The sequence below is a fragment of the Bos taurus genome, chromosome 16, assembly GCF_002263795.3.
Source record: "Bos taurus isolate L1 Dominette 01449 registration number 42190680 breed Hereford chromosome 16, ARS-UCD2.0, whole genome shotgun sequence".
Taxonomy (NCBI): Eukaryota; Metazoa; Chordata; class Mammalia; order Artiodactyla; family Bovidae; genus Bos; species Bos taurus.
Window position 1 is genome coordinate 58,164,964 of NC_037343.1, and position 22,289 is coordinate 58,187,252.

A 22,289-nucleotide genomic window follows, 5' to 3' on the forward strand; every position below is an offset into this window, starting at 1 on the left:
GAGATTAAAATGATTTTCCCCATTCAACTCCTTTTCTTCTCTGTCTTTTCCCTCTGTTTCTACCAATGCTTTTTGGTTGATTAATTACCTGGGAGTCTAGTCAAATCTCACTCAGCCTAAGACACACACACCTCAGTTCCAGACTATGAGATGAAGGCCCTGTTGGCAGATGAATATGACGGATGGACACAGGGTGTCTTCAGGGTCCCTGAGAGAAGAGGAACCACTTTTCTGCAGCTGAGCCTGCCTTGCTTTACCTGGATGATTCATAAGATACACAACTATAATTCCTACCCAAAATAGGCTTTTTTTTTTTTTTTTTTACAACACAGCAGTCTTATTCCTCTCATAATGATTTCCCTCACTGTTTGATGGGGACATGTAAGCCCAAGCCATGCAGTACTTCTCCCAAGGGGGAAAAGTTTGATTATGGAATGAAATTTATATTTCAACATCCTGCCCTTACTTCTCTGAAAGCCTCTGAGGCAGACCCTTCTGCTTACTGTCCTACAGAGAGATGGTCATCTGTAATGGTCTCTGCACAGCTGTGCTCCAGTAGAGGTGAAATGACACATTTCATGGGAAACCACTGCGGACAGCAAGTGGACAGAAGGGCGGCAGGGTCACTGGGTAATTCAAAGCTCATTAGAGTACGATGCTCTGGCAAGGAAGGTCATGTGTTCAATACACGAGAAGCGGGACAGCAGACCTCTTCCTTCCAAGGCCACAGTCTGCTCATCTCCGCATGTGCAGACACCTCCCGAAGCAGAAGGCATTTGGGGCAGAGGGGCACTGTCAGGATGAGTGTGAAGATAAGGAAGAAGCATTAGAGCACAGGTTTTCCATTTTATAGTGTTTTTTTATAGTTTTATAGTGTTGGAAATCATTTTCAAACTTTCAAATAAAGCCTTACATTAAGCCTCAACAGGTAGGCTTGATAAGGAACATGCTCTGGTTCAAGCTGGGAGAGAGGAGACTGGTGTTCCACCCACCAAGGCAGCCCCAGTCTCCACTGCTGTCTCCAAGGATGTCTGTGACATAGTCCCGGGAACCTGTGACAAAAGGGGCTTTTTAAGGCTCCTGAGATGAGGAGATGATCCTGGATTATCCAAGTGAGCCCAAGGGAATCACAGGAGTCCTTAAAGGGGAAGAGGGAGGGCAGAAGAGAAGAGGTGCTACAGAAGAATGGTCCGGAAAATGCAACAAAGCTGATTTAAAGATGGTGGAAGGGGACCATGAGTCCCCAAATGCTGGCAACCTTTGGAAGTGGGACAAGGCCAGGAATGGAGCCTCCAGAAAGGAACGCAGCCCTGCTCACACCCCGGTGTTAGCCCAGTGACACAGAACTGGATTCTCACCTACCAAGATAAGAAAACGGCTATTGTTTTAGGCCATCAAACCTGGGGTAATTTGTCATAGCAGCCATAGGCCACTAACTCAGGGACTCTGCAGGACGGCCTGGGGCTCCACCAAACAGAGCACCAACCTTTGTGCTATCCAGGTGGTTACCACTGCTCCCACCCACCATGCCACAATAGGGACAATGGGAAGCAGTAAGACCCATTGTCCGGGGTGGTAAAGGGTGGATCTCTGCTCTGGGAACCATTCCTGGGTTTAGCAATCCTGCCATGGAGTGTGGTTTGTTTTGGAACAGAGTGGACTGAGGCTGATACAGGGCTGAGCCTTTCACGGGCATTTGTTTCCTGTCCCCAGAGACTATATAAACAACAGGGCAATTAACTGAGTAGCAATTAACCCTGTGGGAGTCCATGCGTAGCAGAGAGACGTGCCCTGCCTTCCTAGAAAGAAGGAAGGTTGAGCAGCCAATGTGGACCACCCCACCTGTCTGGCTTGAATTCAGTCATGAAAATTTGTGGTTGAATATGGTCTCTTCCCACATCTCTGTCCCCTTTCCAGATCCCGTCAGGGCCAGCTCTGAGTGCCTCCTCTCCTTTCATAAGCATAAGCCTTTCTGGGGAAGCCTTTCAGTTCAGCGCCCAGAGAACTGAATGCCAGGGTTGCTGTGGATGGAGAGGAGGAAGGCAGCCGATTCTCCCCCCAAACTGCAGGTGCTACAGCTGATGCCCTTGTCCCCGGCCCACCTCCTGATGACATAGGGCCGCCGTGCTAAGATGACGAGGCTTTAGGAGGGTGCTGCTGCTCGGTGGAGTCAGATCAGGCTCAGTGTCCTCAGTAGGGTCACGGGATTATGATGTGGTCACCTTTCAAGTCCCAGCCTTCCTGCCTCAGGGATCCTGGGCTTCATGGCCAATGAGAAGCAGTCACTTGAATGGGCCTGGCCCCCTCCTCCCTCCAAGAGCCACGTGGGCCACTGACTTCAAAGTCTTACGCTAATGCCAAGCTCCGGTGTAATTGGGCAACTTCTCAGTGGCTCTGATTTGTAAATGCAGCAGCCCTACAGCAAATGCATATTCATCGTAACTATTCCTGTGAGTTCTGTCTCACAGATCACAGAGTCAAAGGTACAAAAATACATCAGCACGGCAGTATGCCAAGTGGAAGGGCCTAGGATCACCAACAGAAGGCAGCTGACAGGCAAACCCTGGGGGGCTCCGAGAAGGGGCAGAGGAGCGGGAAGAGATGGGGAATAGGTCCATGTGCACGTGTGTGTATGCGTGGGCACGCTCAGACTCACTTGAGGGGAGGGATGTATACATAGGTGCACACGCAGGGTTTCAGTACTTAGAAAGACCCACCCGAGAGAGCACCAAGGATGGAAAGGTTAAAATCTGGAGGAAATGCAGGTTGAATAGCTAAAGAACAAAAAACAACAACAGCTGTCCCGGCTGGGAACTCCATTAGACAGTGAGACCGTCTCCCGAGGGGGCCAGTTGGGAAGTTCATTGCTTAAGACAACTGAGGGTGGAATAGGAAGCTGGGGAACCCCTGGGACATCCACTTACTACTGACTGCTTCTGGGAGACATGACCTAAAGAGCACTTTTCTTTGTTTCCTGGTAGTCTTCTCTGCCTTCTCTTCTTTTTGATGGACTGGCCAGGTCCTCCACCTCCCTGCCCCTCTGGTCTTTCTCTTTCCTTTTTCTTCATTTTCTGTCTTTCTCAGGAGAATCAGGCTCCTGTCAACTGCTGCTCAATCTATGAAGACTGGGGAGGTCTCAGGGCTCTGCACCCAGTACATATACATCTTTGATGGAGAACAGCTCCCTGCACAGAGCAGGTGCTCAGAGACAAGGAAGTGGGGGGTATGAAGGATGGAATTGGCCCAGCATCCTCCCAGCTTGCCCCTGCTCTGGGTCCCTTTACAAGAGCACAGCTGCCAGACTGGGAAGCAAGATGAAGCTTATATCCTCCCTAGAGCTGGAAGCTCCCAGCTCTGCCTGGAAACACTGCATAACAATGTGTCTCAATTAATCACCTCTTCCACTCCTTCATGCCAACTTTGTGTACAGCATTCCTGTCTCTCTTCTCTGCCCCATTCCCTTTCCTCTCTGTGAGGACTGCATCATTCCATCCTTAAGAGAAGGGAAGGCTGAAAACTGATAGTGTTGATGGGCAAGAAAATGATCAATATAAAGGCACCAGCAGGCTTGCCCACCTGCTCCTGCCTCCATTCACCTACGCAGGTCCACCAGTTTTCACATCCATGGCATGGCATGGAGCTTAGTTCACTCCAGCCCAGTCTTTGTATGTCATAGCATCACACAGCTTATACATCGTCAAAGCCCATGAAGTGAAAGTGAAAGTCACTCAGTCGTGTCTGACTCTTTGCGACCCCATGGACTAGAACCAATAAAATAGGAAACCATCTTTGGTGAAGCAAGAGTTCATTGCCATAGTTTCAAAGGGGATGTATTTTTATTGTTTCTCTGCCATTCCTGGCATAACTTACTTCTTTTATCATTTTGGACTTAGGTAGGTATCTTCTAAAATTTCCTATTACAGTCAATGTAATTTGACTCTAAACAAAGGTAGGCATCTTCTAGAATTTCCTATTGTAGTAAATGCAGTCTATTTCCTATTGGAGTCAATATTTTACCATTGAGCAGTTAATTAGTTCTCAAATTGTTTGAGGATATCGCTCATCAACTAGAGTGCAAGACTATTAAGAAAGAAAGAACCATGCTACACAGTTCATGACATTTTCCTTGGATAGTTGCACACAGTAGGTGCTGCATAAATACCTCTAGATTAGCTCTGCATAAATACCTCTAATTAGCTCCTTAGCTCTGTCAAAAGAAAATTCATAACATAGACTAGACAGTAGTTAAAGCTAGGGAGGAATCACTCTCGACCCTCTGTTTTACTCACAATATGTTTCCACCTCTATCTTCATTGTGTCTTATCCTGTGGCCCCACTTTCTGAAATTACAAGCTCAACAGGGCAGACGTACCACGCAGCCGGTCGAATCCAGTTTGCGATCTGAGATGCAACGGAAGTTCTTACTGCAGCCCCCATTGTCCTTGCTGCAATCACGGACTGGTCCAAACGAGTCTAAGAGGACCTCCAGGCTGTCGAAGGAGGACGAGGTCATCAGCTCCTCTCTGTGGGAAGAAGTGGCAGGAGGTGGGAGGAGGTCAGGGGACGCCAGGTGCAACAGGTAGCTTCACATCCCACTTTCCTGTCTGGCCGACCAGATCACGTCTCACTCTCTCTTACAAATACTAAAGATCAACCAGTCTTGGAGCCTTGAACTAACAAATTATAGACGTTCTCCATCTCTGGGAAATAAGCCAAGGCAGTAACACCTGGTCAAAGAAGGAGGTCTAAACTCAGGCAAAGAAATTAACATTTTATTGCCTGTCAGTCCTGAGGGGCCGTAGGAAGTGCTTACAAACTCTCATTTTATGTCCTCTCTCGGTGCATCAGCCTTGCGGTGTGCAATATTGACCCAGATAGAGTAGACCTTGGCACTGCATCTGGGGAAGCGGAAGGCAGCCTGCCAGCTTCTCCTTCCAGCTTGATTCCTCTCCCAGCGCTCGGGACCTTCGGGTAGTTTCTCACCCAGCCTCCCAAACTCAGTGCGTGCCTCGGGCCCCGAGGCTGGACTCACCGGACCTCCACAGCATCTTCCATCACTGTCATGTCTGTCTTACACTTTGCTGATGGGTTGATGGCCAGTTCAGCAGGTGGAATCACAAAGCTTTTGCTGAGCGGCAGCCACATGCCCTCCCCAAGCGTGTAGGTGAATCTGCAGGGACACCCAACACCACCTGGTTAGGGCTGGGGGATAAACACCACCGGAGGACCTGGCACCCTAACTCCAGCTGCTTCCTTCTCAACCCTTGTAGTCCTCTCCAAAAAGGAGAGCATATTCCCATTTTATGGATGAGATAATTGAGTCTGATGGAGGCAGAGAGGCTGACCCCTGCTCACGCATCCAGACCATTGGAGAGCTCAACATGTTATCCACTCGCCAGCTGCTAAAAGTGTCTCTTCTTCAAACCATAAGACATCGAGTTCCAGTTTCCTTCAGATTTGAAGCTGGCTTCCATGATCTTGCTGCTGCTGCTGCTAAGTCGCTTCAGTCGTGTCCGACTCTGTGCGACCCCATAGACGGCAGCCCACCAGCCTCCCCCATCCCTGGGATTCTCCAGGCAAGAACACTGGAGTGGGTTGCCATTTCCTTCTCCAATGCATGAAAGTGAAAAGTGAAAGTGAAGTCGCTCAGCCGTGTCTGACTCTTAGCGACCCCATGGACTGTAGCCCACCAGGCTCCTCCATCCACGGAACTCTCCAGGCAAGAGTACTGGAGTGGGGTGCCATTGTCTTCTCCCTGATCTTAAGTCAGATATAACTGGAAGCATTTTAATTGAAAAGACACACCGGCCTCCCACCATTCCCATCCCTCAAATTGCACACCCACACTGGTAGCGATGCTTTCTCTCTGTGCCTGGAGGAACCCTACCAAGGAAAGGAAAGAAGCAAACTCCCTTTTTCTGGCTTCTGTGAGATGGGAGCGGAAACAATTGAAGCCAGGAGCCTCCCAGGGGGAGAGAAGAAGATGAGCAAGGCAAGCCTAGATGTATTCTCTGCTCTCTCTCTCTACCCACACCCCTAGCTAATGGCGCTAACCCTCTGGAGGCAAGGAAGATTTTTTTTTTTTCCTATAACAAGGGCTAAAAGGAATAAAGGAATCAATCAGCATTTCACGGGAGAGCTTAAGGAAACCATGAGAGAGTATTTGTTTATTTATTCATTCATTTGATTCCAAAGGCATTCAAATGCTCTGTGTTCACAGTCAAAAATAGTCCCTGGGATAAAAGCCAGTGTGGGTGGGATATCACGAGGCTGTGGCAGTCTGGCGTCCCCTTCCCACTTAATGTGCAGGGTGGAACAATGGAAGGATGCGTACAATTAAACAGAACCAGCACCGGCTCCATTAGCATGCTGGTCGCTGAGCACCACTGCAGGTCCCACTCCTTTCTCTCCCCTAACCCACACGCTCCTCTCTCCACCACCGCCCCCCCCCCACCCCCTGCCGCTCCAGGTTGCCTGAGATGCTAGGAAAGCAGACTGATGACGTGAGATCTTTTATGAGACATGTAGCCCTGCTTAGGATGTGGGCCACAGAGAATCCCCATGGCCCAAGGCTCATGAGTTACTTAGTAACTAAGCCCCATGCTTTTTCAGCCACTCTCTGAAGGACAGACCTGGGTAGTAGAGGAGCTGAAAGAAGAGAAAGCAGGGGCCCAGGGTGGCTGGGGGGCAAAACCACTGAGCACGTGGGTTTGGGGCAGGACTGGGGAGGTTTCTCCCCGATTCCCAGCCTGACTCTCAGGGCCCTACTTCTCTGACCTGTGGGGGCACCTCTGCATTAGGCAGCACTGAAATAGCAGAGATGCTTTTGCTCTGAAGGAGGCACTCAGTTCTCCCTACCCATGGGAACCAGAGGCAATGGGGGGGTGATGTCTGTGGGGGAGCTGTCTGCTCCAAATGAGGGAAGCCCATTACTAGGGGGACAGAAGAGGAGACCCACCACCCCACTCTTCTGAGAAATTGTGCCTGGTGAAAGTATGCCAGCTTCTTCACACACACACACACACACACACACACACACACACCCCTCCTATATACACACACACATGCTTGGGGAGGGCATTTGGTGGGTGTGTGTGTGTGCAGGAGACCTGGGTTCAGTCCCGGGTTGGAAGATCCCCTGGAGGCGGGCATGGCAACCCACTCCAGTATTCTTGCCTGGAGAATTCCATGCACAAAGGAGCCTGGTGGGGTCATAAAGAGCCTGACATGACTCAGCGATTAACCCTTTACTTTAAACCACAGAACTCAGTCCACATCTCCAAAGATGTCAGTGTCCAGTGGCTTCTGTCACCAAAATCGCTTCAAACTTTCTGTGCCTACAATGCAATTGGACTATGGCTCCTAAAGTTGTCCTGATTTTCTCATCTCTTTGCCTTTGCTCTTAATCCTCCTTTCTGAATTTTCTTTCCTCTCCTTTGCCAGACTCATTTTAAGACTCAGTTAAGGGCCCACCTCTTCCTGAAAGCTCCCCAGGGCCTTCACACTCTTAGGCTGAGTAAGGGACTCTCTTCTGCACATGGCACCTTATCACCCTGAGATGCTGATCTATACCCACCTTTTCACATGTCCATCACCATTCATACAAACATTCTCTCTTGGATGGCAGAGGACAGTTCTTTGTCATCTTTGTATTCCCCACTGCCAAACATAATTTCTGACCCAGGAAGGTCACTCCATGAATATTTACTGACTGATCAACAGGAGATTTAGTTATGTTCTTTAGTTTGAACAGGCTGCTAGCGGATATAATCCCAATTTCCCAATTTAAAGATAGAGGCGGTGGTGGAAATTCTTGTTCATTTAAAATAGGATATGGGTTAATCGCTCTGTTTGAATACATTTAATGGTTGAGATGGATCTGGATTTGATAGGATAAAGATCTTCCTGAATGCACAGCAGCTTCTGAAACATGACACTCTACCAAGTTAATAAGAAAACCTCCACTCTCTGGTAGGGTCAAGGTGAAGAAGTCCTGTAGGTGAAGCAAAGTCAGGTGTGGGTAGAGACCAACGTTTATTGAGAACTTTCTAAAGCAGGTGCTCTGTAGGACTGTGTGATTTATCCTCACCGCTGCCCTCTGAGATTAGTCATTTTCTCCCATTCTACCAAGGTGTCGACTAATGTTTTAAAAAGTTTAGCAACCTCCCAAGGTCACCTCTCCTTAAGTGGGAAAGATGGGCAATAGCCTGATTCTCAAGTGTTGCTCACAGCCGCTTTCCAGCCCATGTTGGCTCATGCCTATGAAATTCTGAAGTTTTCTTTTATCTGCAAAATCTACTGAGTGACTCCAAAATCCAAATATAGAACAAACTGTCAGAGAAAAGCTGCTTTCTAAAATCTCATCTGTCCCTCATCCATGTGGATTTGGCAGGAAGGACTTCAAAAAGCCACCAAACAGAAGTTGGGTGAACATCTGGAACGCTTTCCCAGGTTGGGTCTTCTCGCATGACAGTTGGTGGTGACCAGCACCGTTGATGGCTCAGCTGTGGATTGAGCCCTGCACATGGCCCTGTTGAACTGGCACTTGAAATTTCTGTCCAGAAGCAAATGTTTGCCAGAAAGCACTGGACGGAATAAGCCTGTGCTCTCGCTGTGGCTTGGCATGAAACGGAATGTGGGAAAACTGAAAAGTCGCTCTTAGCCTGGCGTCTCCACCCTTTCCTAGAGCAGGCCATTCCAGAAGGAGGTCTTATTCCAAGGAACGCAAGTACAGACTTGGGAGGACGGTCTTCGAGAGAAAAATTTGGTCTGTACTCACCCCTGCCACCAGAGGGTCTAGTGGAATAGAGTGACCCTAGCTACCATAGAAAGACCATCTTCAGCACCAGGAAAGTTGGCTGAGGAGACGCATCCTGGAGGTTCAGGGTTCCCCTGGACCCTGTGAGTCTAGCTTGGACCCCTTCTAAGGCATTCTTTAGGATTACAGATTACCAAGGTTAGGTTTCAAGGCCTTTTCTCAATCTAATTAGGAAATACTTGAAATGATCATCTACAGATATTTACTGAAAACCTACTTGCTCAAAGGGCTTCCCTTGTAGCTCAGTTGGTAAAGAATCTGCCTGCATTGCAGAAGATCTGGGTTTGAATCCTGGGTCAGGAAGATCCCCTAGAAAAGGAAATGGCAACCCACTCCAATATTTTTGACTGGAGAATCCCATGGACAGAGGAGCTTGGTAGGCTACAGTCCATGGGGTCGCAAGAGTCAGACATGACTTAGTGACTCAACCACCACCTATATGTTCAAAGGGCTTCCCAGGTGACTCAGTGGTGAAGAATCCACCTGCCAATACAGGAGATGCAAGAAATGTGGTTTCTATTCCTGGCTTGGGAAGATCCCCTGGAGTAGGAAATGGCAACCCACCCCAGTATTCTTGCCTGGAAAATTCCATGGACAGAACAGCCTGGCAGGCTACAGTCCATAGGGTAGCAAAGAATTGGACACAACTGAGTGACTGAGTACACACATGCTTGTTCAAAATGGTGTGCCAGATATTAAATATTTAAAACCATAACAGGTACTCCCCTCCCTTCAGGATGACAACCATTTCATTGGAGAAGCAAATACACAAATTAGAAATAACCATGAAATAAATAATTGACAAATACATAGTAAAGTCAGTATATATACAAATCTGGAGGTAGAAAGTCATTGTGAATTGATGCAATGGATTGGAGAAGCTCCAGGCCAGTGTTTCTCAATCCCAGGTACAGATTGGAATTACCGTGGTGTTTTTACAAAACACTCATGCCCTGGTCCCACCGAGACTCTATATCACATATACAGTTTATGTGTCAAAATTCTATATCATAAGTGAACAGAGTACCAAGTAAATAGTTATTTAGCTCCTTTAAGAAATTGTCGGAGGAGGTGATGGCACCCCACTCCAGTACTCTTGCCTGGAAAATCCCATGGACGGAGGAGCCTGGTAGGCTGCAGTCCATGAGGTCATGAAGAGTCGGACACGACTGAGCAACTTCACTTTCACTTTTCACTTTCATGCATTGGAGAAGGAAATGGCAACCCACTCCAGTGTTCTTGCCTGGAGAATCCCAGGGACAGGGGAGCCTGATGGGCTGCAGTCCATGGGGTTGCACAGGGTCGGACACAACTGAAGCGACTTAGCAGCAGCAGCAGTAGCAGCAGCAAGAAATTGTAGTCACTGACCAGATCACAGAATTTTCCAGAGTGGCCACTGGTAGTTGGTTTACTCAGATCACAGAAGGTTCTGATTAAAATTCTAAGTATCTGAAATAAGGAGATCATGACCCAGTGTTCTCATCTGAGAGCCTAGTTACTGTCTTGTTAAGGATCAAAATGATTAATCACTTATGGATTAACCCACCGACTTCTGAGATAGTTGACCGCATGGGTCAAACCACACAACTGACTCCTTCTGTCGTAAGTGGGTATCACATCCAGTTGGTACCTAACAAATTTGAACAGATGGTGCTTGTGGGGATAGAAACACGATTTTTGTGCAGGTTCTTCTCTAACAGCAATTTCATGGAGGCCCTAGTTTTTCTGACTTTTAGGGGAGTGGGAACTTATCCATGTTAATCAACCCCCACCAGACTCCCCATCTGCCTTATCTTTATCACCTTTCGAAGGTCCCAACAGACAAGTGGTAGGAAAACGGGAGGAAAAAAAGAGTCAGCCCGATAATAAATCATTGTTGGAAAGTTTAAATGCTTGAGTCATAGTCTAAGGAATACAGCTGACATCTCTTGTGGAACAAATCCTCAAAAGCCGCCTGCGGCCAAGGCCATTAATATAACCCAGCCTGTCCCAGGAGAGACACTCGGAAGAGAAAAGGGCAGGGAAGGCTCTGGGAGAAAGCAGTTCTGTGAATCTGGACTCCCAGCTAGAAAGGTGCTTTAGGAGAGCGTGGCAGTGGCCAAGCCCAGTCTATCCCAGACAGAGAGAAGGAGCAGGAGAAGCTGAGGCAGAGGAGCCAGCTCAAGGAGGCAAATACAGGAGAAAGATTAGCATCAAGGCTGGGACTGGCTGATAGTGGGGGCTGGGGCAGGGAATAGGCAAGACTCTGTACACACCCTCTGACTGCAGTGAACAGGAAGCAAGTTTTCTCTTTGCATGTCATTCCTCTAACATGCCATGCAGTAGCTATTGCTCCTCTGACATCAGACACTTGGGCAGGACTATTTATGCCTCTCCCAGAGGACTTGTTCACGAAGGGAGGTGCACTCATGTCCGCACAGGCAGCACAAGCACAATCTCTGGCACTTACTGGGTACTCAGCAGATGCACATTGAGTGAAAAATAGACTGACAGAATAAATGGAAGATACAGTCTTAGCCTGGAGATAGACTTGTGTTCCAGCTAAGGTCTGGTGGGAATTAGACTTTATGAAAATCCCATAGTTCATGGCTGGCACCCAAATTCTTCCTCTGCCTGCTGACTTGTCTAATACGTACCATTCCCAGGTATGTAGGTAGAAATTTGGGAGAGACTGGAAACATCCAATTCGACGAGGAAGGTGGTAGATTAAAGAAAATAATAATGAAGTGTGGCTGAGAAAGGACAGAGGCAGAGGTGGGAGGGGTTTGTTCTAAACAACTTAAGGCTTTATGTGGAAGGTGCAAATTAGATGCAAAATGGAGAGGCAAAAACTAACATTAATTGCTTGTTCTTTGCCAGTTCCCTTGCTGGGGGCTTTCCCCGCATTATCTCATGTATTCTTCACAACAATAGAGCCTGGCATGCAACGCAGTTCTGTTTAACAAGTGTGGAATCAGGGGGTTCCAAGAGTGGGGGTTCCAGAGCAGGCAAGGAAGGAAGCCAGGACCTCAACAGGATCCATTCATCCTCCACACACTCCACGCTCTCACTGGATGAAGGGGGCAAGGGTTCCTCTTACTGGAAGGGTAGAATGACTACATGTGTTTCCCATTTTATAAATTACCACTAGGAAAGAAAGTTCAGTGGGATGTGGGGCTTGCACATCCCTATGTAAGCACATCCCTAGGCAACCACTTACCTGAATATTTTATCAGAAGGCTGTTCTCCCAAAACCAAGTCAAAGCCTCGCTGAAATATTGTGTAAGGCCAAGGCCTGAAAGGAGAAACAGCACACAATTAAAGTCAATCAACAAACATTCCCCGAATGTCCACTCTGTGCCTAGTACCATGCCAAGGTTCTGGAGACCCAAAGACAGAGGGGACCTAGTCCGGGTTCTCAAGAATCCCACTAATGTGAGTTCACAAGACACAGAATGCTGGCACTCAATTAAGAACAGTATCAATCCAAAAATCACTGACCCACCAGAAAAGTGGAATTTAATAGACATGACAATTGGAACTCCATAGAGAAAAAAATTATAATAATATCATAGCCAGAATTTATGGCCCTTCAGTGACTTAGCAAGAAGTATAGATTTAACAGATCCTTAGCTTTGTCTCCGGAGAAGGCAATGGCACCCCACTCCAGTACTCTTGCCTGGAAAATCCCATGGATGGAGGAGCCTGGCAGGCTGCAGTCCATGGGGTCGCTAAGAATCGGACATGACTGAGCGACTTCACTTTCACTTTTCACTTTCATGCATTGGAGAAGGAAATGGCAACCCACTCCAGTGTTCTTGCCTGGAGAATCCCAGGGATGGGGGAGCCTGGTGGGCTGCCGTCTATGGGGTCACACAGAGTCAGACACGACTGAAGTGACTTAGCAGCAGCAGTAGCTTTGTCTCACTGAAGAAAGAGGGGGAGTATGATTTCTTGGAAAGACAAAGCCTCCGGAATCAGACAGTTCTGGGTTCAAACTCTGTTCTACTGTTGAGTCAGCTGTTTGCCTTTGGGTGATTATTTGCCTTGTTGAGTCTAATTTTATCATTTTTAAAAACAGGATTGTTAATAGTGGCTTCATAGACACCATGAAGATGAAGCAAACCTTTTAGGCCAAAGCCACAGCTCATAGTGGGTTCTCATCATGCTCCCTTTCCCTCAAAATGACTTGAAGGTTCTGGGTTTTTGACAGGTCCCAGATGGTTTCAATCATTACCATGTCACTCATTCAACCAGAAACAACCATGGTATTTTTGAATAAGACTTAACTACCTTCCCTGGTGGCTCAGACAGTAAAGAATCTGCATGCAATGTGGGAGACTCAATCCCTGGGTTGGGACAATCCCCTGGAAAAGGAAATGGCAACCCAGTCCAGTATTCTTGCCTGGAAAATCCCATGGACGGAGGAGCCTGGTGGGCTATAGTCCATGGGTTGCAAAGAGTTAGACACGACTGAGCGACTAACACTTTCTTTTCACCAGTCTCTCTAGTGAGTGGGCCTCCAAGGTGGAGCTTGTAGTAAAGAACTCACTTGCCAATGCAGGAGACTAAGAGACAAGGGTTCAAACACTAAGCAGCTAAGCATGCACACGCACCCTAGCATTTGGATGTCGCATATACTTGAAACTACCAAAACTATTTCTTTTCAATAGCATATATCTCTATGTTAACCCAGATGTCCAACTCCCAAATTATTTACTCCTTCCAGCAAGACTTATAAAGCCCAGCCTCATGTGGATACTAGGTATGTACTAGGTACACAGTGAACTGGGCCCTTGCTCTCATGGAATGTACAGTCTCCATGTATAACCAATCATACCAACCAATAACCTAACTACTGAGGATTTTACTGCAGACGTCGTGCCTTTGGCTTTCAAGGACTACAGAAAGTCAGGAGAATAAATCGACATAATCATTTGAGACTAAATCCAACACTAGGAATTAACCCAGTTGTTGTCAATGGTGTCAACAATAGAGGGCATTTAGGGAAAATTTAGGGCAATCGTCATTGAATGACACAATGACTGCAGGATATTACTGGCATTTAGCATGTGAAAGTCGCTCAGTAGTGTCTGACTCTTTGCAACCCCATGGACTATACAGTCCATGGAATTCTCTAGGCCAGAATACTGGAGCGGGTAGCCTATCCCTTCTCCAGGGGATCTTCCCAACCCAGGGATCAAACCCAGGTCTCCCACATTGCAGACGGATTCTTTACCAGCTGAGGCATAAGGAAAGCCCAAGAATACTGGAGTGGGTAGCCTATCCCTTCTCCAGTGGATCTTCCTGACCCAAGATCTTCCTGATTTAGTGGATCTCCTGACCCAGCAATTGACCCGGGGTCTCCAGAATTGCAGGTGAATTCTTTAAAGGGCATTTAGAAGTCTCGAATTTAGAAGGCTGTCCAGTGTTCAGGACAGCCCTGCATGACAAAAAATTCCCCCAGGCCCTGCAAACTTTTGAATGTCTTGCTGCACATTTACATAGGTAAAAACCTGCTTATTATTATCTCAGCCTAGACACTAACTCCATTTACCCACAAGCACAAAGCAGCTTGTACTGTTTTAATATAAGATGAATTGTCTAGGTGTATAACTACCATGTAAATTAAGAGAAGATTATACAAGATTACTTGGAAATTTTGCCAAGATTCGTTCATAGTTTTGGAAAATCACATCATTGTTTGCAGTGCTGTTCATGGTCTTTGAGTCACCAATACAGCATGTCTACATCAACCCAATTGCTCTTATATATATTGTGTATTACATATTACTTCACATTTTATATTATGGGGACCCTACATTAGTAGAGTCTACATGTCTACATTTGACATGCAAATGTCTGTCAACTTTATTTCTCCTATTGTAATACTGCAGAGAATTTATACATTAAAATAGCTACATTACTATAAATTATTTATTATCACTTCTCTTTTAATTATTCAGAAAACGAAGATCATGGCATCCAGTCCCATCACTTCATGGGAAATAGATGGGGAAACAGTGGAAACAGTGTCCGACTTTATTTTTGGGGGCTCCAAAATCACTGCAGATGGTGACTGCAGCCATGAAATTAAAAGACGCTTACTCCTTGGAAGGAAAGTTATGACCAACCTACATAGCATATTCAAAAGCAGAGACATTGCTCTGCCAACAAAGGTCCGTCTAATCAAGGCTATGGTTTTTCCTGTGGTCATGTATGGATGTGAGAGTTGGACTGTAAAGAAGGCTGAGCACTGAAAGAACTGATGCTTTTGAACTGTGGTGTTGGAGAAGACTCTTGAGAGTCCCTTGGACTGCAAGGAGATCCAACCAGTCCATTCTGAAGGAGATCAGCCCTGGGATTTCTTTGGAGGGAATGATGCTGAAGCTGAAACTCCAGTACTTTGGCCACCTCATGCGAAGAGTTGACTCATTGGAAAAGACTCTGATGCTGGGAGGGATTGGGGGCAGGAGGAGAAGGGGACGACAGAGGATGAGATGGCTGGATTGAATCACTGACTCGATGGACATGGGTCTGAGTGAACTCCGGGAGCTGGTGATGGACAGGGAGGCCTGGCATGCCGTGATTCATGGGATCATGAAGAGACAGACACGACTGAGCAACTGAACTGAACTGAACTGAACCACTTCATATTATTTTAAATTTTTATTTATTTAGGCTTTATTATATATGATTTCATTTACAGATTCAAAAAAGAGTTAAATTTGTCATAAAATAGAGTGTTGGGTCCGATAGCGTTGAGACACCAACTTAACCCAACCAGCTAACCAATTAACTACTTGAAGGAGTTGGTAGCTGCAAAGTAAGGCCACTGGGTCTCTATAAAGGAGTGGCTGGGATGAGTGCATTCCTTTTTTATGCTCATTATTTATAAACACTTTATTCCTGGAATTCAACTTAGGAATACCCTGAGGCAACTAGAATTGGCTCCAAAAGGTATCCAAACACCATCCTATGAATAACCCCTGCACCAAATAAATAGCCCACGTGTGTTTTTCATGTTTGTTTTGTTCATTGGAGGAAAAGCCACAGAGTGGGGTTTGAATATGATTCTTTTTCGCTGAACAGTAAGTGTGGCTTAAGAGCAGCTAAAAAATACATACTAATTCAAGAAAAAGACTAAAAATTAGGGGAAAAAAATGTCCCATCTGATTCTAGATACCTAGAGAAGGCAATAAAAAGAGAAAAGGGACCTGCAACTTTCTCTCTCCTTTGGACAAAATCATATTTTATTTACTATCAGTTGAATAATTTTAAACAACACACGTTTTGCCTTTCAAGTCATCTCCAGTACTCAAAATGGGTATAATGTGTAATTAGCGTTAATTCTTGGCATGATTCCTTGGTTGTTTGAAATATATTTTGTGGAGCCAAATTTTAGACTAGCATTGATTACAGTGTAGACAATTAAATACATAGAATAATATAAATAAACCTGTATTCAAGCCATAGGTAAAGAATCAGTGAGCCCAGAAACATTGATTAAGCACACGTTGACGTGCTGTCAGATAGTCAGGGCAAAGAGACTTCCTGCTCTCAAGAGTCCTGAGTGTCAAAACAGGCAACTCAGACGCGCCATCTGGACCCCACCCTGTTCACAGGGACAGGCAGCAGGACATAGTGGGTAGGCCGTGGGTTCTGGCCTGCCTATTCCAATTCCAGCTTAGCGATCAATTGCTGTGTGACCTTGACCAAGTCCCTTAATCATTCTGTGTCCCCATTTCCTCATCTGTGAAATGAGGCTGAGAGTAATAACTTTATCAACCTGGCAAGGCTGTCATGAGGTGGAACTAGTTACTATGATTAAAGCGTTCCGAACAGCGTCCGGCATTCAGTGAGTGCCATACCAGCATCTGTTACATAAGTGAAATGTACTAGTTACCTGAATCCAATATAAATACTACAAAAAGGAGATTCCCAAGCTTTTAATGAGGAAGCAGTGTCTTCCCTTCAGAGGCAAACACAGTACCACACCAGGCTTTAACTCAGCTTGTAAATGTATTTGTGTTGTCTGGAGAGGAGCCAATGATGCGTGTGGGAGACAGACCCCACTCCCACCTCCCACCCAGGCCCCACTTCACAGGGACTCTACAGCACTGACCTGAGATGCAGAGAGGAGAAGGGCACGCTGTGAGAGGGGAAGAGGAATCAGAGAGTCTGCAAATTGCTTCAGTGAGGAAGGAAAAGAGAATTGACTTCTTTCCTTCCCTTGAGTCAGGGATGATCTGTCAGGGAGATGGGGATTCTTATTTGATTTATTTAGCAAATATTTATGGAGGGCCTATTGTGTGTGAACTGTGATACTAGGCAACGGGAGTCGGCATAAAGAGATTCTTGCTCTCAAAGGAATCTATAGTCTTTCTGAAGAAACACACGAACGCCCAGACAAATAGCAGGGAATGAGTAAAAAGGAGGAGGCATGGGACTGGAGCAGATAAGCTAAGTGGTCCTGGCAGTGGCAGATCACTCACCCTGGGCGCCGGGAGGGCTGGGTGTTGGCGGTGCGTGGCGGGGTAGCAGAGGGGAGAATGATGCATGTGAGTGGAGAGGCCACAGGGGGCCACCTAGGAAAAGGCAGGGTGAAGTGATGGAGTATGTGTGCTTGGTCATGTCCGACTCTTTGCAACCTCACAGACTGTGGTCCGCCAGGCTCCTCTGTCCATGGGATTTTTCCAGCAAGAATACTGGAGTAGGTTGCCATTTCCTCCTCCAGGGGACCTTCTTGACTCAGGGATCGAACCCAAGTCTTCTGACTCTCCTGAATTGGCAGGCAGATTCTTTACCACTGAACCACCTGGGAATCCCTAAGTGATGAAGAGCTAGACCTAAAAGTGCTGAAAACACTTAGAGCTGAGTTACCTGAGACCAACTGAAAGAGGAAGAGGTCTTTGCATTAGGCATTCTGCATGTAAGCCCAAGATACATATCCATTTCCAAGCTCAGATGGAAGCTGCCACGGGGATGCCCGGCAACAGGTCTAGAGGCCCTAATAATTGTCCCTCTTCTCTGTTTCTCACTCTATTGGACCATTTTTTCAAAATGGCTCATGCACATGGTGGAGACTTGGCCTCTCATAGCTCCAACTCATGTCTTTACAAGCTCAGGCCACAGAGAGACACTGCCCATCCACGGAAACAATAATCCATGGAAGAACTGCTTGATCTATCTCAGATCAGATGAGGAACCCGGACCAGTCTCTGGGGCCAGGGAAGCAGAAGCATCCAAACAGCTTCAACTCTCATTCAGTTTCCAGGGCTAGAGCCAGGAGGATGGAGAGTGTCAAACAAAACGATCATTTCCAGCCCAGGTTCCCTCTGCTCATGGTGGCAAGAGCTCGGCCTCCCACCAGGAATGGGTGGCATTACAGAACAGACTACACCAATATTAGTTTTGGGGAAAGAGTACCCACCTCGGAACCCAAGGATAGCATCAGGCCAGATGCGGGGCAGGAGACTGAACACCGTAGTTGGAAGAAAACCTGAGCCTTTTGACTCCAGCTTAGGTAATGTGGCCTGCAATATTCTCTGTCTTACGCTGGGCAACCCAGTCACATCTTGGTTTAGGAAAATTAGCAGAATTGGAAGTCAGAATAGAGCTTATCTGTTTGTTTGTCAATATCGCCAGTCTGACAAATCAAGACCCTGAAGATGGTCCTCCTGTGTGGGCAGCTACAGATGGCCTAGATTCAGGGTCCTCTCGGGCCAGCACAGGAGCCATCTGGGGTTTCACTACCTTGAGCAGAGGCATAATCTGCACCACAGAGGAGCCACTGTCACAGGAAGACATCAGCCACTGGGACACACGTGCAAACTGGATAGGCTGAGAGCTATTCATAACCTCGTCTTTGCCTTTTCTTCTCTGCCCTGTCTCACATAATTCCAAACAGTTTATGCAGAGGCTTTGTTAAGCACTGGAAATTTCTAAGCTTTCAGTTTCTCTCCTCAGTTCTTGATCCTCTTTCCCAAGACATATCCGCTATCACAGGGTTTTTTCCATTAGTTTTTCCTTCTGGTTAGCCCAGAAGTTGGTCGTGGCTTTGACCTGACTTGACCAGTTGCTTGGGCATTCCTTCCACCATGTAGCCTAGACCCAACTGCATGAGTGGAATCCAGCATGGCCACACCAATGGGATGAGCCCTGCACATCTGTTCTCCTAGGGCAGAAAGGGACCACTCCTGCTCTGGATAAGAGTATTTTTAAATTTGCTTTTTGATTAAATGCTAGTCCCAGCTTTCCAGGCTTCCCTGGGAGCTCAGTCGATAAAGAATCTGCCTGCAGTGCAGGAGACGCAGGTTCGATTCCTGAGTCGGGAAGGTCCCCTGGAGAAGGAAATGGCAATCCACTCCAGTATTCTTGCCTGGAAAATCCTATGGACGTAGGATCCTGGCAGGCTACAGTCCATGGGGTCACAAGAGTCAGACCCGATTTAGGGATTAAACCACGACCCAGCTTTCCACCTGGGAAGGGAACTTGAAAGTTTCAGAATGGGAGAAAATAATAGCAAATGAAGCAACTGACAAACAACTAATCTCAAAAATATACAAGCAACTCCTACAGCTCAACTCCAGAAAAATAAACGACCCAATCAAAAAATGGGCCAAAGAACTAAATAGACATTTCTCCAAAGAAGACATACAGATGGCTAACAAACACATGAAAACATGCTCAACATCACTCATTATCAGAGAAATGCAAATCAAAACCACTATGAGGTACCATTTCACACCAGTCAGAATGGCTTCGATCCAAAAGTCTACAAATAATAAATGCTGGAGAGGGTGTGGAGAAAAGGGAACCCTCTTACACTGTTGGTGGGAATGCAAACTAGTACAGCCACTATGGAGAACAGTGTGGAGATTCCTTAAAAAACTGGAAATAGAACTGCCTTATGACCCAGCAATCCCACTGCTGGGCATACACACTGAGGAAACCAGAAGGGAAAGAGACACGTGTACCCCAGTGTTCATCGCAGCACTGTTTATAATAGCCAGGACATGGAAGCAACCTAGATGTCCATCAGCAGATGAATGGATAAGAAAGCTGTGGTACATATACACAATGGAGTATTACTCAGCCATTAAAAAGAATACATTTGAATCAGTTCTAATGAGGTGGATGAAACTGGAGCCTATTATACAGAGTGAAGTAAGCCAGAAGGAAAAACGTAAATACAGTATACTAACACATATATATGGAATTTAGAAAGATGGTAACAATAACCCGGTGTACGAGACAGCAAAAGAGACACTGATGTATAGAACAGTCTTATGGACTCTGTGGGAGAAGGAGAGGGTGGGAAGATTTGGGAGAATGACATTGAAACATGTAAAATATCATGTAAGAAACGAGTTGCCAGTCCAGGTTCGATACACGATACTGGATGCTTGGGGCTAGTGCACTGGGACGACCCAGAGGGATGGTATGGGGAGGGAGGAGGGAGGAGGGTTCAGGATGGGGAACACATGTATACCTGTGGCAGATTCATTTTGATATTTGGCAAAACTAATACAATTATGTAAAGTTTAAAAATAAAATAAAATTAAAAAAAAAAAAAAAGAAAGTTTCTGGTGAGCATTGTCTGGTGATGGGTTTCCTTGTAGAGGACTTAGGACTCATCACCTGGGAATGAATGAGGGGGAGAGATACAGATGAGAGATAGATAGATGATAATAAACAGACATGGAACAGGTGAGGGGATAGTGTGAGAGAGAATACATGTATGTATATATGTATGTATGAATGTGCATACACAGTTCAGTGTATGGAAAGAATATTTCATCTGGAGGCAATAATGAAAAAGGCATTTCACGATGGACTTTTAAAAACAAGGAGCTTCTTCTGAACTCATATATTCTTCTACCTATCCTTAAAGAGATCATTTTACAAATGAAAATAATGTGTCCATAGTTAAATGAAAGCACATCCTTTTAAGCTTGCTTCTGGCCCACACTAGGCTAGATTTCCGGCAGAAGCATGGTTCCAAGGTTTCCCCCCAGCCAGTCAGAACACTCTGGGGTTCTGGTATAGGTTGTCATATCCACATGCAATGTGAGGGCTTTTGAGAAAAATGTTCCTGTTCTTAACTAGGTAAATGCATTTGCAAGGAAGGAGCAGTGAAACAGAGAGAATAGAGGTTTATTTTTTTTTTAAGTTTCTGGGAAAAGGTAGTTTGAGAGATATCCAGGAGAAAAGGTGAAGAGAAAATTGGTAAAAATGAGTTTTCTAGCTATGCAGTTGGGTGAAACATTCCACACCTCAATTTACCATGATGATAAAATGACATTATTATGTGCCACTATCTTCATATCAGCACCAGTTCTGGGAGGAATAAGGGCTGGAATGGCTGATTTCTCGGATATCTGGTAAAGCTATAGCTTTATCAGAAGTTAAATGACAAGAATAATGATGTCTAGTGTTCCTACAGGACACTTGAGGGCCTGGAGGCCTTTGCAGACGTTTCTTTACCTGGAATTGTTTCCCTCTCTCATTTGTTTGGGTAACTTACACTATTCTTTAATTCTAGCCTAAAAATTACTTCCCAAAATAGACCTTCCCCTCCAAGACTAGGTTATGTTCCCTTGTTATATAAAGCACCCTGCACTTTCCTTTATAGAACCTATAAATATAATCAATATGTTATACATTTAGTTAATATGGTCCCCTCATCAGATATAAAAGACTCTATCATCATCTTTGCCACGTCCTCACTATCCACCGTAGAGCCATCACACAGCAGGTACTTGGTAATGAACCAGACCACATTGCAAATGAGGTTTCGGGTTGGACAGATCCGCAGTCCATTGTCAGATAAGACTTAATTTTTTCAGCCCTGGTTTCTAAAGCTATAAAATGAGGATAAAATAGCACCTAGAGTTGTTAAGGGAGCGTGTAGAGACCTCACACAGTGCCGGCCACACAGAACAAACTCAGTAAATGTTATTGTTCATTATAATTAATATTCCCATTTGGTAAATAGAAAATTCATGTCTAACACTACATTTTAAACATAAAGTGTGATGACAGGCTGTCTTTTCAAACTGTGTTATCTTTAAGTATGTAAATCTCATGTAAAGAAAAATGAAATATTGGTGTGATTTTATTCATTATTTATTACCTATTAATCATCTGGTCCCATCACTTCATAGGAAATAGATGGGGAAACAGTGGAAACAGTGTCAGACTTTGTTTTTTTGGGCTCCAAAATCACTGCAGATGGTGATTGCAGCCATGAAATTAAAAGAAGCTTACTCCTTGGAAGGAAAGTTACAACCAACTTAGATAGCATATTAAAAAGCAGAGATATTACTTTGCCAACAAAGGTCCATCTAGTCAAGGCTATGGTTTTTCTAGTGGTCATGTATGGATGTGAGAGTTGGACTGCGAAGAAAGCTGAGCACTGAAGAATTGATGCTTTTGAACTGTGGTGTTGGAGAAGACTCTTGAGAGTCCCTTGGACTCCAGCAAGGAG

The 22,289-nt window shown here is 45.8% G+C and overlaps 1 protein-coding gene across 2 annotated transcripts in view; it reads right to left on the bottom strand.

Moving 5' to 3' along the window:
- Positions 1-22,289, bottom strand: part of ASTN1 (astrotactin 1) — a 356,522-nt gene that overhangs the window by 110,603 nt on the left and 223,630 nt on the right. For both annotated transcript variants that reach the window (XM_024976863.2, XM_024976862.2), the window contains 3 exons: positions 12,018-12,092; positions 5,033-5,170; positions 4,373-4,523 (listed from right to left, as the gene is read on the bottom strand). In XM_024976863.2, coding sequence (XP_024832631.1) covers positions 4,373-4,523; positions 5,033-5,170; positions 12,018-12,092 — 364 coding nt within the window. The remainder of the gene's footprint in view (positions 1-4,372; positions 4,524-5,032; positions 5,171-12,017; positions 12,093-22,289) is intronic.